Genomic DNA, 15,625 nt, shown 5'->3' with positions numbered 1-15,625 from the left:
ACAGTTTTATATGATCAAAGTTCATCAATTTTTCTTTTTATTACAAAATTATAATTTCCCAGCTGATTAAAACTGTGTGCCACACCAGGTCCTGAACCATGGGCCTTTGCCTTTTGTGGCCAAGTGCTCTACCAACTGAGCTACCCAAAAAATCACGAACAAGCATTGAGGTGTCAGCGGGAGCATTACTGTGATGCAATTTCCCTTAGTGGTTTTACCACAGTTCTGGTTTTTCTTTGGATTGTTTCACGCAAATGACACATAACATCTAAGTAGTATTTTTTTATGACTATATGCAGGAACTCATGATCATGATGCACTATCCCATTGTAATCAAAGGAAACAGTGAGAAGAATCTTCAAATGTGATCGAAGTGGAAATGGATAGGTTAAAGTTAGATATAGTGGAAATTAGTGAAGTTCGGTGGCAGGAGAAACAAGACTTTTGGTCAGGTGAATACAGGGTTATAAATACAAAATCAAATAGGGGTAATGCAGGAGTAGGTTTCATAATGAATAAAAGAATAGGAGTGCGGGTTACCTACTACAAGCAGCATAGTGAACGCATTATTGTGGCCAAGATAGACACAAAGCCCATGCCTACTACAGTAGTACAAGTTTATATGCCAACTAGCTCTGCAGATGATGAAGAAATTGAAGAAATGTATGACAAGATAAAAGAAATTATTCAGGTGGTGAAGGGAGACGAAAATTTAATAGTCATGGGTGACTGGAATTCGTCAGTAGGAAAAGGGAGAGAAGGAAACATGGTAGGTGAATATGGATTGGGGGGAAGAAATGGAAGAGGAAGCCGCCTTGTAGAATTTTGCACAGAGCATAACTTAATCATAGCTAACACTGGGTTCAAGAATCATAAAAGAAGGTTGTATACCTGGAAGAATCCTGGAGATACTAAAAGGTATCAGATAGATTATATAATGGTAAGACAGAGATTTAGGAACCAGGTTTTAAACTGTAAGACATTTCCAGGGGCAGATGTGTATTCTGACCACAATCTATTGGTTATGAACTGCAGATTGAAACTGAAGAAACTGCAAAAAGGTAGGAATTTAAGGAGATGGGACCTGCAGAAACTGAAAGAACCAGAGATTGTAGAGAGTTTCAGGGAGAGCATAAGGGAACAATTGACAGGAATGGGGGAAAGAAATACAGTAGAAGAAGAATGGGTAGCTCTGAGGGATGAAGTAGTGAAGGCAGCAGACGATCAAGTAGGTAAAAAGGCGAGGGCTAATAGAAATCCTTGGGTAACAGAAGAAATATTGAATTTAATTGATGAAAGGAGAAAATATAAAAATGCAGTGAATGAAGCAGGCAAAAAGGAATACAAACGTCTCAAAAATGAGATCGACAGGAAGTGCAAAATGGCTAAGCAGGGATGGCTAGAGGACAGATGTAAGGATATAGAGGCTTGTCTCACTAGGGGTAAGATAGATACTGCCTACAGGAAAATTAAAGAGACCTTTGGAGAGAAGAGAACCACTTGTATGAATATCAAGAGCTCAGATGGCAACCCAGTTCTAAGCAAAGAAGGGAAGGCAGAAAGGTGGAAGGAGTATATAGAGGGTTTACACAATGGCGATGTACTTGAGGGCAATATTATGGAAATGGAAGAGGATGTAGATGAAGATGAAATGGGAGATAAGATACTGCGTGAAGAGTTTGACAGAGCACTGAAAGACCTGAGTCGAAACAAGGCCCCGGGAGTAGACAACATTCCATTAGAACTACTGATGGCCTTGGGAGAGCCAGTCATGACAAAACTCTACCATCTGGTGAGCAAGATGTATGAGACAGGCGAAATACCCACAGACTTCAAGAAGAATATAATAATTCCAATCCCAAAGAAAGCAGGTGTTGACAGATGTGAAAATTACCGAACTATCAGTTTAATAAGTCACAGCTGCAAAATACTAACGCGAATTCTTTACAGACGAATGGAAAAATTGGTAGAAGCGGACCTCGGGGAAGATCAGTTTGGATTCTGTAGAAATGTTGGAACACGTGAGGCAATACTAACCTTACGACTTATCTTAGAAGAAAGATTAAGAAAAGGCAAACCTACGTTTCTAGCATTTGTAAACTTAGAGAAAGCTTTTGACAATGTTAACTGGAATACTCTCTTTCAAATTCTGAAGGTGGCAGGGGTAAAATACAGGGAGCGAAAGGCTATTTACAATTTGTACAGAAACCAGATGGCAGTTATAAGAGTCGAAGGGCGTGAAAGGGAAGCAGTGGTTGGGAAAGGAGTGAGACAGGGTTGTAGCCTCTCCCCGATGTTATTCAATCTGTATATTGAACAAGCAGTAAAGGAAACAAAAGAAAATTTCGGAGTAGGTATTAAAATTCATGGAGAAGAAGTAAAAACTTTGAGGTTTGCCGATGACATTGTAATTCTGTCAGAGACAGCAAAGGACTTGGAAGAGCAGTTGAACGGAATGGACAGTGTCTTGAAAGAAGGATATAAGATGAACATCAACAAAAGCAAAACGAGGATAATGGAATGTAGTCAAATTAAATCGGGTGATGCTGAGGGAATTAGATTAGGAAATGAGACACTTAAAGTAGTAAAGGAGTTTTGCTATTTAGGGAGTAAAATAACTGATGATGGTCGAAGTAGAGTGGATATAAAATGTAGACTGGCAATGGCAAGGAAAGCGTTTCTGAAGAAGAGAAATTTGTTAACATCGGGTATAGATTTAAGTGTCAGGAAGTCGATTCTGAAAGTATTTGTATGGAGTGTAGCCATGTATGGAAGTGAAACATGGACGATAACTAGTTTGGACAAGAAGAGAATAGAAGCTTTCGAAATGTGGTGCTACAGAAGAATGCTGAAGATAAGGTGGGTAGATCACGTAACTAATGAGGAGGTATTGAATAGGATTGGGGAGAAGAGAAGTTTGTGGCACAACTTGACTAGAAGAAGGGATCGGTTGGTAGGACATGTTTTGAGGCATCAAGGGATCACAAATTTAGCATTGGAGGGCAGTGTGGAGGGTAAAAATCGTAGAGGTAGACCAAGAGATGAATACACTAAGCAGATTCAGAAGGATGTAGGCTGCAGTAGGTACTGGGAGATGAAGAAGATTGCACAGGATAGAGTAGCATGGAGAGCTGCATCAAACCAGTCTCAGGACTGAAGACCACAACAACAACAACAACAACAACAACAACAACATGCAGGAACTCATGATCATGATGCACTATCCCATTGTAATCAAAGGAAACAGTGAGAAGAATCTTCAAATGTGATCGAAGTGGTCAAATTTTTTGGTACTGGTTCTTCAGGCAGTTTCCACTGGGACGGCTGGGCCTTGGTTTCAATGTCATACCCATATACCCATGTTTTGTCACCTGTTATAACCGCCTTTAGAATTTCTGGATCACCAACAACTTCATTTAGCAATTCCCAAGCAATGTCTCCACAACGTTGTTTTTGGTCAAAGTTCAACAATTTCAGAAAAAACTTCACTGCCACACGTTTCATGCCCAAAACATCCAAAAATACTGCTTGGCATGAGCCAAAAAATATGCTCACATCATCAGCAATATCTCTGATGGTGATTCAGTTATTTTCCAGAACAGTTTTCTTTACTACTTCCACATTTTCATCAGTAACTGGTGTGCTAGAGCATCCAGGATGTGTCTTCAACATCTTCTACCCCTCCTTGAAATGTTTGTATCACTCGTAAACTCTCATCTTATTAATAGTAAATTTGCCAAACACAACAGTCAACACTTCAAATACAGTGCTGCACTTTATTCTATTTTCCAAGCAAAATTTAAAGCAAATTCTTTGGTCCATCTTTTTAGAACATAACATTCACTGAGCACTCTAAAACATGTATAACCTTTTCGACTGTCAACAATAAACAAAATATTCCAAACAGCTGAAAATGCAAGCACACATAAGAAATGTGTACAAACTATATACAAAAATGTTTTGAAAATCACATGTATAAAGCCTGTAAAAAATTTAAAAAATTTCCGTTTCTTTTTTATCACACTTCGTATGTGGGAAGGAGTAGTGGTAGATATCTACTAAATTACAGTGGCAGCAACTTAGAGGCATTCTGATCCAATAAACTTAAACTATGCACTGTATGGCTGTACACCCAAGGGGTATTCCACTCAATGGGCTTTTTAATACAGCTTTTTAATGTGACAATAAAGTGCTACAGAAGCATAGTAAAGTAGATACACCGTAGTAAAGTAGCTACACAACCACAGTAAAGTATCTACACAAGCATATACACCCCTACCCTGGTTAAAATTTAATTTGGGAACATATCCTGTCAGATTAATCTGTTTAACACGTATGGAGCTGGTAGGTTAGGTTATGTTAGGTTAGGTTAGGTTCACATGACACTCATCTTTGTTTCCCCAAACTTTTTGTAAATTTCCTGTCCCAGAAAGCTGTTCCACATGAACACCATTACTGAAGGTCACAATACTGCATAGCTGCAAAGTGTGTGCATATTTCACTTTTTGTACGGAAAAGACAGAAATATATGTTTAAGCAATGTGTGCCTTAACACACAGTTGCTTTACCGATTTGAAAGTGTAATGTATTTATAAACTGGGTGTCACTCAAATAGTTTTCAGACTGCTTTTTTTTATTAAAATAGACAGCTTACAACACACAACTTGTGTTCTATGACAGAAATATTAAATTCAGAATTGCATGACAGCAAAATAACCTCCCATCTTACAGTTGCACAATTAATTTACCTGTTTCTGGCCTAACTGCACTGCAATTACTGAAGAACTCTTCACAGGTTACAAACATTTTCAAAATTAAATGTTTGCACGGACAGCAGAGTCCACATTGCAAACACCTGTTGTCAAAATCAGAAGTTTGAGGAAATGATATAAGTGTGCCCACTCCAATTTTATTTGAAGGAATTTTCAGTGGAATGGCCCAGAATAATAGTTAAATACCACAGATATATGAATTATATAATGGTAAATTAATTCACACAGAAACAGTATGTCATAATTATGGAATCTTACGTGGAACAATAGGCAAATCTAAGTCCCCAGCAGGCACAAATGATCAGCCCTGACTGATCAGCCACAAATTGATTTATCTTGAGGATGCAAATTTTTTATGGCAGTATCTTCTTTATAGCTTGGTTTATTTGAGGGAGGGGACCAACCAGCAAGGTCATCGGTCCAACTTTATTGCACTTACACTTGATTATACTTCTACCATTTCTTTATAGTTTTTTGTCTTTTCTAATATCACTAAGGACGCACTAAAACACTTGTTAAATTGTACTGAGTGGAGGAAGTGGTTCTCTCCTTACCACAGATTTTGCTAAAGAACATGATTATGTATCACGTTAGCTTCAATAATTGTAATTTCAAGACTACATGAACACCATTTTCCTATTTAATAGCATATTTCAACCAGAAATTTGGTGTTTTTTTCAAGTTAAAATTTTAATACCAATGTAGGCATAATTTTCAATACGCTACCAATGATGCTTGTTTGACTGTTACTCATAACAGAAAACTCACAAAAATTGCTGACACGTCTTCTGAGACTTTCACAATGTGTGACCCCAATTTCTCTCATTTGCTTACGTTAACACTCCATTAGATGTTACTATTAGTCACCCCCAGATAATAAAAATCTAATGTAACACATTCCACTGACATATGTGGAGACATGTGATCATAGAAAGAACTAAAGTTGTTGATGGCATTTTTCAAAACCGAATTTCACGACTTCTGAGCTCTACTTTATTAGAAGCAGAAAATTGAAACATGCCCCCCCCCCAACCCACCCCCCCACCTAAGGGGCGGAGGGGGAGGGGGGTGGAGAGAGTGAGAGTGAGAGAGAGAGAGAGAGAGAGGGGGGGGGGGGGGAGGGGCAGTTCACTCTACTAACAAACCAATGAGCACCATTTGCGTTGCAGCTTTTAAACTCACCTTTCAAGCAATCGTTGTAGCGCAATATTATCATCTTCTCTTAGAATTTGAGGTTCACTGGCTGCTGGACCCTATAAAAATACCACCAACACAATTTCAATAACAATTTGTGACTAATAAATCAGCTGATTTAAATGTATAACTTAAAAATATGGTGACTCCCATTCCAAGTGGATAAATAACAGAGGGAAGATTAGAGTCCGATGAAACACCAAAACCAAAGGTCATCTGATACTGACCACAAGCTCAAATTGCACAAAGATAGAGAAGGAAAAATGTCATGACATTTTCAAAGTATCCATCCATATATTTTCTGACCAATGATGAAATATGTGTTAGATGTGATTGTACTCCGATATATGCCACATAATACAACAACTTACATCTTGCTTCAACAAGCATGAACACTTCATAATGACATTTTAGCCTTGAAACTAATTGTGATTAAGATTTTAAAGTGTACTGCGGCAATATTATTTCCTGAAATCCAGACATTTGCTTTAAAGGATTAAGGAGACTCACAGAAAATGTAAATTTGGATGGTCAAACAAGGGGCATTAAACCCACTCATTCCAAATGCAAGTGCATTGTCTTAATCACTGCTCTAGATAGACTGTCAGTGACAGAGCACCTTGTGTTCCTGAAGCTAAGAAGGCAAGTACACCATGCGTTTGTTGTATATTTTTACGAGCTTCCAGCAGGAGTGACTTATTTATTTACAGGTACCTGTGTAGTTACTAGATTATTTTTGTAATTTCTTGCGTGTTCGAGTGCCAACTAGGCACAAGCTTTTATTTTAATAACAGTGTAGCGTACCGTGCCGCCGTTGCTACTGACCCTTATATTGACCCTCAGATCGAACAGGCTTTTGTTTGTTTTTGTTAGGGTATCTCTGTGCCATTTAGACCATTAGTGAGAGAGCACTTCGAATTCCTGCTGCTGATAAGCCGAGTACATCGTTCATTTGTTGTATATATTTACAAGCTTCAAACGAGAGCAACTGCAGTAATGGATAAACACTGTAATTGCTGTGTACAGATGCGAGCTGAGTTGGTGACCCTTCGCTCACAGCTCAGGCTGCGTTGGCTTCTGTTACACAGCTTGAGGCTGCTGCCAAGAGGATCATTGTGGGCGGTCGGATGCGGGGATGCGAGAGACGTCGAGCACGTCCCACGTGTCACCCGATTGGTCCACTGCTGTGGCCGCCCCAGGTATTGCTTGCACTGAGGTTGACTCCTCACCTGTGGTCAAGGGCCCAATCACATGGTCTCCCCGGTTCATTTCACGAACAGGTTTCAGGCGTTATCTGAGGCTGACAATATCTCTGAGCTGGATGCAGTCGTTCACCCTGTTCCAGAGGAAGCTTCTCGACTTGCAAGGTCTGGGCGTTTACAGAGGGTGGGTTTGCTGGCAGTTTGGAGCTCCAACGTTAGGCAGGTAATAGGGCCCCTTAGGAACATGGCTGCCATGGAGGGGAAGGAAGCCAGTGTGCACTCCTTGTGCATACCGGGCAGTTTCAGTCCGGATGTGGAAAAGCTGCTTCCAAATGCCATGAAGAGTACAGGGTGCAGCCAGCTGCTGGTGATGGCGGCTCATGTCAGTACCAATGGAATATGTCGCTTTAGATCGGAGGAGAATCTCTCCGGTTTTGGGCGGCTAGCGGAAATAGTAAAGACTGCCAGTTTTGCTTGAGATATTAAGGTGGAGCTCACTACCTACAGCACTGTCGACAGAACCAACTGTGTTCCTTTAGTGCAGAGGTGAGTGGAGGGTCTGAATCAGAGGCTCAGGCGGTTCTGTGACTATGTAGGCTGCAGATTCCTTGACTTGCGCCATCGAGGTGGTTGGATTCCGGATTCCGCTTAATAGGTCATGAGTTCACTACACACAGGAAGCGGCTACATGGGTAGCGGGGGCTGTGTGCAACGGACTGGGTGGTTTTTTAGGTTAGAGAGCCCCAGGGAACCACAGGAAGAGCGTACGTCTAAAAGGGGGCAGGTAAAACACAGCAAGTTAGTTGTAGAAACGATCAGTATTATAGTTGTAAATGGTCATAGCTGTGTTGGGAAAGAACCAGAGCTCCAAACCCTAATAGAAAGCAATGAAGCTCAAATAGTTATAGGTTTAGAGAGCTGGCTAAAGCCGGAAATAAGTTCAGCAGAAATTTTTTCTAATGATCTAACAGTGTTCAGAAAGGATAGATTAAATACAAATGGTGGTGGAATATTTATTGCTGTCAGAAGTATGAGGGTGAGTCAAATGAAAACCTTAAATTTGTAATAACAAATCGGAATTTCGCGCCGTTATCCTGTAAGTCGGTAAATGTGCTACGAACAACGTGCAGAATGGCCTGTAGGTGGCAACATAGTGCAGATGCACTTATACCATCGCAGTATCAGTATAAAAATGGCTGACCCATTTGCGACTTGCACCAGGGAAGAACAGTGTTCTGTTATTTGGTTTTTGCCTAGTGAAGGTGTGAAACCTATTGAAATTCATCAATGAATGAAGGTTCAGTACGGTGATGCATGTTAGTCACAGCAGCAAGTCTACGAATGGAGTAAGAAGTTCGCAAATGGTGTGACTTCAGTGGAAGATGCTCCTCGTCCAGGTCAGGCACAATGAGTTGTGACTCCACAAAACATTGCAGCAGTTGAAGCCATATTGAAGGAAAACCGCCAAGTGACACTGAATGACATTGCAGCATGTTTACAGATTAGTCACGGGTCAGCACACCACACTGTGCATGATGTGCTCCAGTTTCACAAAGTGTCTGCAAGATGGGTGCTACGGCAGCTGACTCCTGAAATGAGAGAATGACGTGTTGATGCTTGTGAAGAACTTCTTCAGTGCTTTGAACGAGAAGGTGATGGCTTCCTTGAAAGAATCATTACTGGGGACGAAACCTGGGTTCACTTCCACAAACCGGAAACGAAGAGAGGAAGCAAGAAATGGTGCCATTCCTCATCAGCAAAACCAAAGTAGTTTCGAACAGAACCATCAGCAGGGACACTCTTTTGGGACAAAAAAAGGGGTCATTTTGGACCATTACATGCCTAGAGGGACCACAGTCACCAGTGCATCATAAACAGATCTCCTAAAAAATCATCTGTGGCCTGCAATCATATCAAAGCGACGTAGATTGCAGTCAGCAGGTGTCCTTTCGCAACATGACAATGCAAGGCCCCACATTGCCCTTACAACAGTTGCAACAATCACAGACCTGCATTTGGAGTGTCTTCTTCATCCACCATACTCACCAGACCTTGCCCCAAGTGATTTCCACATGTTTGGACCACTCAAAGACGCAGTGGGAGGAAAGAAGTTCTGTTCTGATGAAGAGGTACACCATGCGGTGCATGAATGGTTGTGTGGACTACCAAAAGAATTCAGAATGAGATTTTCACTCTGCAGCGGAGTGTGCGCTGATATGAAACTTCCTGGCAGATTAAAACTGTGTGCCCGACCGAGACTCGAACTCGGGACCTTTGCCTTTCGCGGGCAAGTGCTCTACCATCTGAGCTACCGAAGCATGAGACGAGATACTGGCAGAAGTAAAGCTGTGAGTACCGGGCGTGAGTCGTGCTTCGGTAGCTCAGATGGTAGAGCATTTGCCCGCGAAAGGCAAAGGTCCCGAGTTCGAGTCTCGGTCGGGCACACAGTTTTAATCTGCCAGAAAGTTTCATACCAAAAGAATTTTTTTCTAAAGGAATTTATGCACTTTGTAAGTGTTTTTCATTTGACTCACCCTCGTAATTTGCCTTGTAGTGAAATTGAAGTATATAGTTCCTGTGACGTAGTACGGGTAGAGGCTATACTTGACAATTGGACTAAACAATTAATTGGGTCATTTTACAGACCCCCTGACTCAGAAGATACAGTTGCTGAATGGTTCAAAGAAAACTTGAGTCTCATTTCAAATAGGTACCCCACACATACAATTATAGTCAGTGGTGACTTTAATCTACCCTCAATATGCTGGAGAAATTATACGTTTTAAGCCAGCAGCATGCATAAAACGTCATCTGAAATTGTATTGCATGCTTTCTCAGATAATTTTTTTGAACAATTAGTTCATGAGACCACTCGAAGCATAAATGGTTGTGAAAGTGTACTTGACCTGTTAGCAACAAATAATCCTGGACAAATAGTGAGTATCATGATGAATACAGGGATTAGTAACCACAAAGCAGTAGCTGCTAGGGTGAATACCATAGCTGCTAGGGTGAATACCATCGCTCCTACAACCATCAAAAAGAAAAACAATGTATATCTAGTTAAGATAGCTGATAAAAAATCTCTTAACATCTTTTTAAGAAAAACTTTGCACTCCTTCAGATTTGATGATGTAAGCATAGAAAATTTGTGGAATGATTTCAAAGAGACAGTATCGACAGCAATTGAGAGATATATACCACATAAATTAATGAGTGATGGTACTGTTCCCCCAAGGTACACAAAATGGGTCAGATCACTGTTGCAGAAGCAGCGAAAAAAAGCATGTCAAATTTAAAAGAACACAAAATCATCAAGATTGGCAAACTTTTGCAGAAGTTCAAAATATAGCGCGTGCTTCAATGCGAGATGCTTTCAGTAATTTCCACAATGAAACTCTGTCTCGAAATGTGGCAGAAAATCCAAAGAGTCTGGTCATACATAAAGCACACCAGTGGCAATACGCAATCAATACCCTCACTGCGCAATAACAATGGTGAAGTCATTGATGACAGTGCCACTAAAGCAGAGTTATTAAGCATGATTTTCCGAAACCCCCTCACCAAAGAAGGCAAAGTAAATATTCCTGAACTTCAATCGAGAACAACTGCCAAGATGAGAAACATAGAAATAGATACCCTCGGTGTCGCAAAGCAGCTTAAATCGCTTAATAAAAGCAAGGCTTCCAGTCCAGATTGTATAGCAGTCAGGTTCCTCTCAGAGTATGCTGATGCAATAGCTCCATATTTGGCAATTACATAGAACCACTCACTCAGAGAGAGATCTGTACCTAAAGACTGGAAAATTTGCTGTATTCACACCAATACTCAAACAGGGAAGTAGGAGTAATCCATTGAATTACAGGCCCATATCCCTAACGTCGGTTGGTGGTAGGGTTTTGGAACATATACTGTATTCGAACATTATGAAGTATCTCGAAGAAAACGATTTATTGACACATAGTCAGCACACATTCAGAAAATATTGTTCTTGCGAAACACAACTAGCTCTACATACTTATGAAGTAATGAGTGCTATCGACAAGGGATGACAAACTGATTCCATATTTTTAGATTTCCAGAAGGCTTTTGACACCTCACAGGTGCCTTCTAACCAAATTGCGTGTGTATGGAATATCGCCTCAGTTGTGCAACCGGATTCCTGATTTCCAGTCAGAAAGGTCACAATTCGTAGTAATAGATGGAAAGTCAGTGAGTAAAATGGAAATAATATCCGGCGTTCCCCAAGACAGTGTTATAGGCCCTCTATTGTTCCTGATCTATATTAACGACATAGGAGACAATCTCAGGAGCCGCCTTAGATTGTTTGCAGATGATGCTGTCCTTTACCATCTAGTAAAGTCATCAGATGACTAAAACAAATTGCAAAATGATTTAGATAATATATCTGTAAGGTGTGAAAAGTGGCAATTGACCCTGAATACAGAAAATTGTGAAGTTATTCACATGAGTACTAAAAGAAATACGCAAAATTTCGATTACTCGATAAGTCACACAAATCTGAAGGCTGTAAATTCAACTAAATACTTAGGAATTACAATTACAAATACCCTAAATTGGAATGATCACATAGATAATGTTGTGGGTAGAGCCAACCAAAGACTGCGATTCATTGGCAGTACACCTAGAAAGTGCAACAGGTCTACTAAAAAGACTGCTTACACCATGCTTGTCTGCCCTATTCGGGAGTATTGCTGTGCGGTGTGGGATCCGCATCACGTGTAACTGACAGACGACATCAAAAAAGTACAAAGAAGGGCAGCTTGTTTTGTATTATCATGAAGTAGGGGAGATAGTGCCACAGACAAGATATGTGAATTGGAGTGGCAATCATTAAAACAAAGGCATTTTTTGTTGTGATGGGATCTTCTCATGAAATTTCAATCACCAGTTTTCTCCTCCAATTGCGAAAACATTATGTTGGCAACTACCTACATAGGGAGAAACGATCATCACGATAAAATAAGAGAAATGAGGTCTCGCACAGAAAAATTTAAGTGCTCGTTTTTCCCGCATGCCATTCGAGAGAGAAACGGTAGAGAGACAGCTTGAAGGTCATTCACTGAACGCTCTGCCTGGCACTTCATTGTGAATAGCGGAGTAAACACATAGATGTAGATGCAGATGTACGTTGCTCAGTGGGATTAATAAATTCCGCATATTTGCAGCTCCGTATCAAGAAACAGAAGTAACAGCAGCAACATAGGTTTACTCAACTGAATACTGTTCATTATAAATGAGTTCACATAGCATTGCCGATATGACGTTTAGGTGAGTTGTTAACAACCTGAACCACCGGTGAAAACTAGTAACACACCAGCTGAGCTGCAGTTCCATTCTGTTTGTCACCATAGTGCTCTGCAAATTGTGATTTCTTGTATTTGTTACTAGACTGTTTTGAACTGTTACAGCAGTTTTCAGAGCTTTTTCTACACAGGTTTACAACTTATTTTTCTGCTGAAGATCTCATCATATTTCATCACTTCATAACAAAAGTTTTGTTATTCAAGTTGATTTCAGGTGACGAAACAGCTTGAGATTTCGTCCCTTGCTTGAAAGCAAGTTGTTCCGTCTTCCTTAGTAATGTTTGTGCTTTCATTGTCAGTCAGTACAGCGTCAAGGGAATACTACCTGTGATTACCAGTAATGATCACCTGAACATGGACACAGATACGACAAAAGCAGAAAATTGATGAGTTGAATATGACAATAAGATCAAAACAAATCTTACTTGGAAATCGAACACATCATGTTGTACAATATTTTAATACCTTTTTTGTGTACAGAATATAGCATATATAAACGGTAACTCTTCAAGGAACAGGAAGACAAATCACTACAAAAATGGGACAAACAATGAAAGCTAAGGACCTTATGAAAGAAACACCACACATGTACGATAGCATGTAGAGGATATCCGATACATTGGTGGAACAATTAAAAAAAAAATGCTGTTTAACTTATTTGAAATATTAATATTTCCTCATTGTCATTGAGTTAATTATCTATTTTGTTCCTTTGTTTCATTTTAGAGCGCAAAAACAACTAGGGTCATACGAGCCCATGTCAGAACTGTAGAACACGAAGACAAAGCGAGGAGTTAAAAATGACTAAATGTTAATCCCAACTGACGGAAGAGAGGACAGCTAAAAACAGGGATGTGGAGAAAGGTCTATAACATATGCCATAGAGAAATGGAGGTCCTGAACTAATAATTAAATGGTCTTCGCCATGTTGATGTGATGGATAAAAAGTAAAATGCCATTGGCTGGCCGCGCGTCATTCACTAAAATGGCCGAGATATCAGACAGTCAACACAAACGAGAATGGAAGTGGTTAAAAAAAAGGGCATTCCGCCAGAAAATGGCGGAACATCAAAGGTTGAATGCAATGAGCACAAAGTGGTGGGAGAGCACCACTTAAGAAATGGTGGTGGCTAAAAAGACAGAGCCCAATACACAACCTAGCTAAAATGATCTCATAACAGCGAGGGGGCCAACAGGTGGTCGTCCAAGCTACAGGACGAGGCTTAACAACCCAGAGCTTGTTCTCATGAAGGGAGGACCAGTGGTGATGCCAAATTGATACCACCTGCTGATAGATGGCAACAAAGAGATCGTTGGAGGGAATGGAAGAACTAGCGGGCTGAGGTACAAGGACTGCAGCCTTGGCAGCAGTGTCAGCAGCCTTGTTTCCTGTCAGATTGACGTGACCAGGAACCCACATAAACATCACAGTGGTTCCATCAAGAGTGAGCAAGTGACAGCCATCCTGGACCCATTGCACTAAGAGATGGACGGTGTACAGCAGAGAGAGGCTTTGAAGGGAACTGAGAAAGTCGGAGCAGCTGATGCAATTGAAAAGCCTGTGTAACCAGATGTACTACATGGCATGATACAGGGTGAAGAGCTCTGCTGTAAATACTGTTCTGGAAGCTGAGACCGAAAAATGTCAGTGACAATGACGAAGGGTCTTGAAACTGAAGGCGATAGAGTGAGGCTGGAGTAGTGTTCTTAGGAAGCAAATGAAGGCCAAGGCAAACACAGGCCGCCACATGAAGCCAAGGTGGTGAAGGGTTCACACCAACCGTGAACGTTGCAGGTAGTGTGAAGTTAAGCTGCTGGAGTAAGAGCTGAAAGCCAACTCCAGGAGGCATAGGATGGGCGGCCACGCATGGCAGATGAATGTCGTGCATATCTACTGAGGAGAAGTCATATCAGTAGGATCACGGTAGTTCGGCAGCTACTGCATACAGACTGTCAACTGGGCTAGTGTAAAAGGCACCAGTGGCCAAACGGATGCCACGATGGAGGACAGCATTGAGATGATGTAAAAACGGTGGAAGAAACCAATTGTGCCACCAGAAATTCATACAAACAGTTTTGTCAGTGGAAAAACGAAAGCCATTGTTGATGCTCCACGAGTGAAGATGATCGAGACATCGCTGAAGATGCCACTCAATGAGACAAGTATATGGAGAACTGCAATAGATGGCAAAATTGTCAATGAAAAGGGAGCTGCAGATGCCAGGCAGGAGACTGGCCATAATAGGGCTAAAGGCGAGAGCAAAGAGGATGACGCTGAGGTCGGAACACCGAGGCACACCGTTTTCCTGGATAAAGGTGTCTGACGAGGCAGAATCCACATGTACCTCGAAAACTCAATCTTTTAAAAATTTCAGAAGGGAACAGGGCATGTGGCCATGGAAGTCCCATTCGTAGAGAATATGGAGGATACCAATCCTTTAGCAGGTGTCGGCTCTCTCCAAATCGAAAAACACAGCTACAGTGTGGGATTTCTACAGAAAACCATTCATGACATGGTTTGACAAAGTGATAAGATGATTAGCTGCTGAATGGTGTGCTTGAAATTCACACTGGGCAGTGGTTAGTAAGTTGCGACACTCGAGCCACCATACCAGCCAGGCACGAATCATATGTTCCATCTCCTTGCAAACACAGCTGGTGAGAAAAATGGGGCGATAGCTAAAAGGTAGGTGTTTGTCCTTACCGGGCTTAGGTATGGGTAGGACAGTGGCTTCACGCTAGCATATGGCAAACTTGCCCTCTGCCCAAATGCGGTCATATGTATAAAGTAGAAAGTGCTTGCCCACAAGAGAATGACGTCACAACATCTGAATATGAACACCGTCTGGCCCTGGGGTGGAGCATTGGGATGAAGCGAGAGCACGATCTAGCTCCCTCATAGTATAGGCAACATTGTGGCACTCATGATTCTGAGAAGAGAAGGGTATCGCCCGAGTGTCCTCTGCTCATTTCTGATGGAGTAAGGCAGGGTGATAGTGGGAGGAGCTCGAAATCTCCGCAAAATGGCAGCCCAAGGTGTTGGAGATAGCAATAGGGGCCATTATGACATTGTCTGCTATTGTCAGGCCGGAAATTGGGAAATGGATCTTGATCCCAGAGAGACGTCATA

The 15,625-nt window shown here is 41.2% G+C and overlaps 1 protein-coding gene across 1 annotated transcript in view; it reads right to left on the bottom strand.

Annotated features, from left to right (window-relative positions):
* Positions 1 to 15,625, bottom strand: part of LOC126248681 (serine/threonine-protein kinase WNK1) — a 325,351-nt gene that overhangs the window by 52,039 nt on the left and 257,687 nt on the right. Inside the window, exon 24 of the mRNA XM_049949948.1 lies at positions 5,955 to 6,025. Within this exon, the coding sequence (XP_049805905.1) occupies positions 5,955 to 6,025 (71 nt within the window). The remainder of the gene's footprint in view (positions 1 to 5,954; positions 6,026 to 15,625) is intronic.

This window comes from Schistocerca nitens, chromosome 3 (genome assembly GCF_023898315.1).
Source record: "Schistocerca nitens isolate TAMUIC-IGC-003100 chromosome 3, iqSchNite1.1, whole genome shotgun sequence".
In the NCBI taxonomy this organism is placed as follows: Eukaryota; Metazoa; Arthropoda; class Insecta; order Orthoptera; family Acrididae; genus Schistocerca; species Schistocerca nitens.
This window is presented reverse-complemented; position numbering and strand designations above follow the sequence as displayed.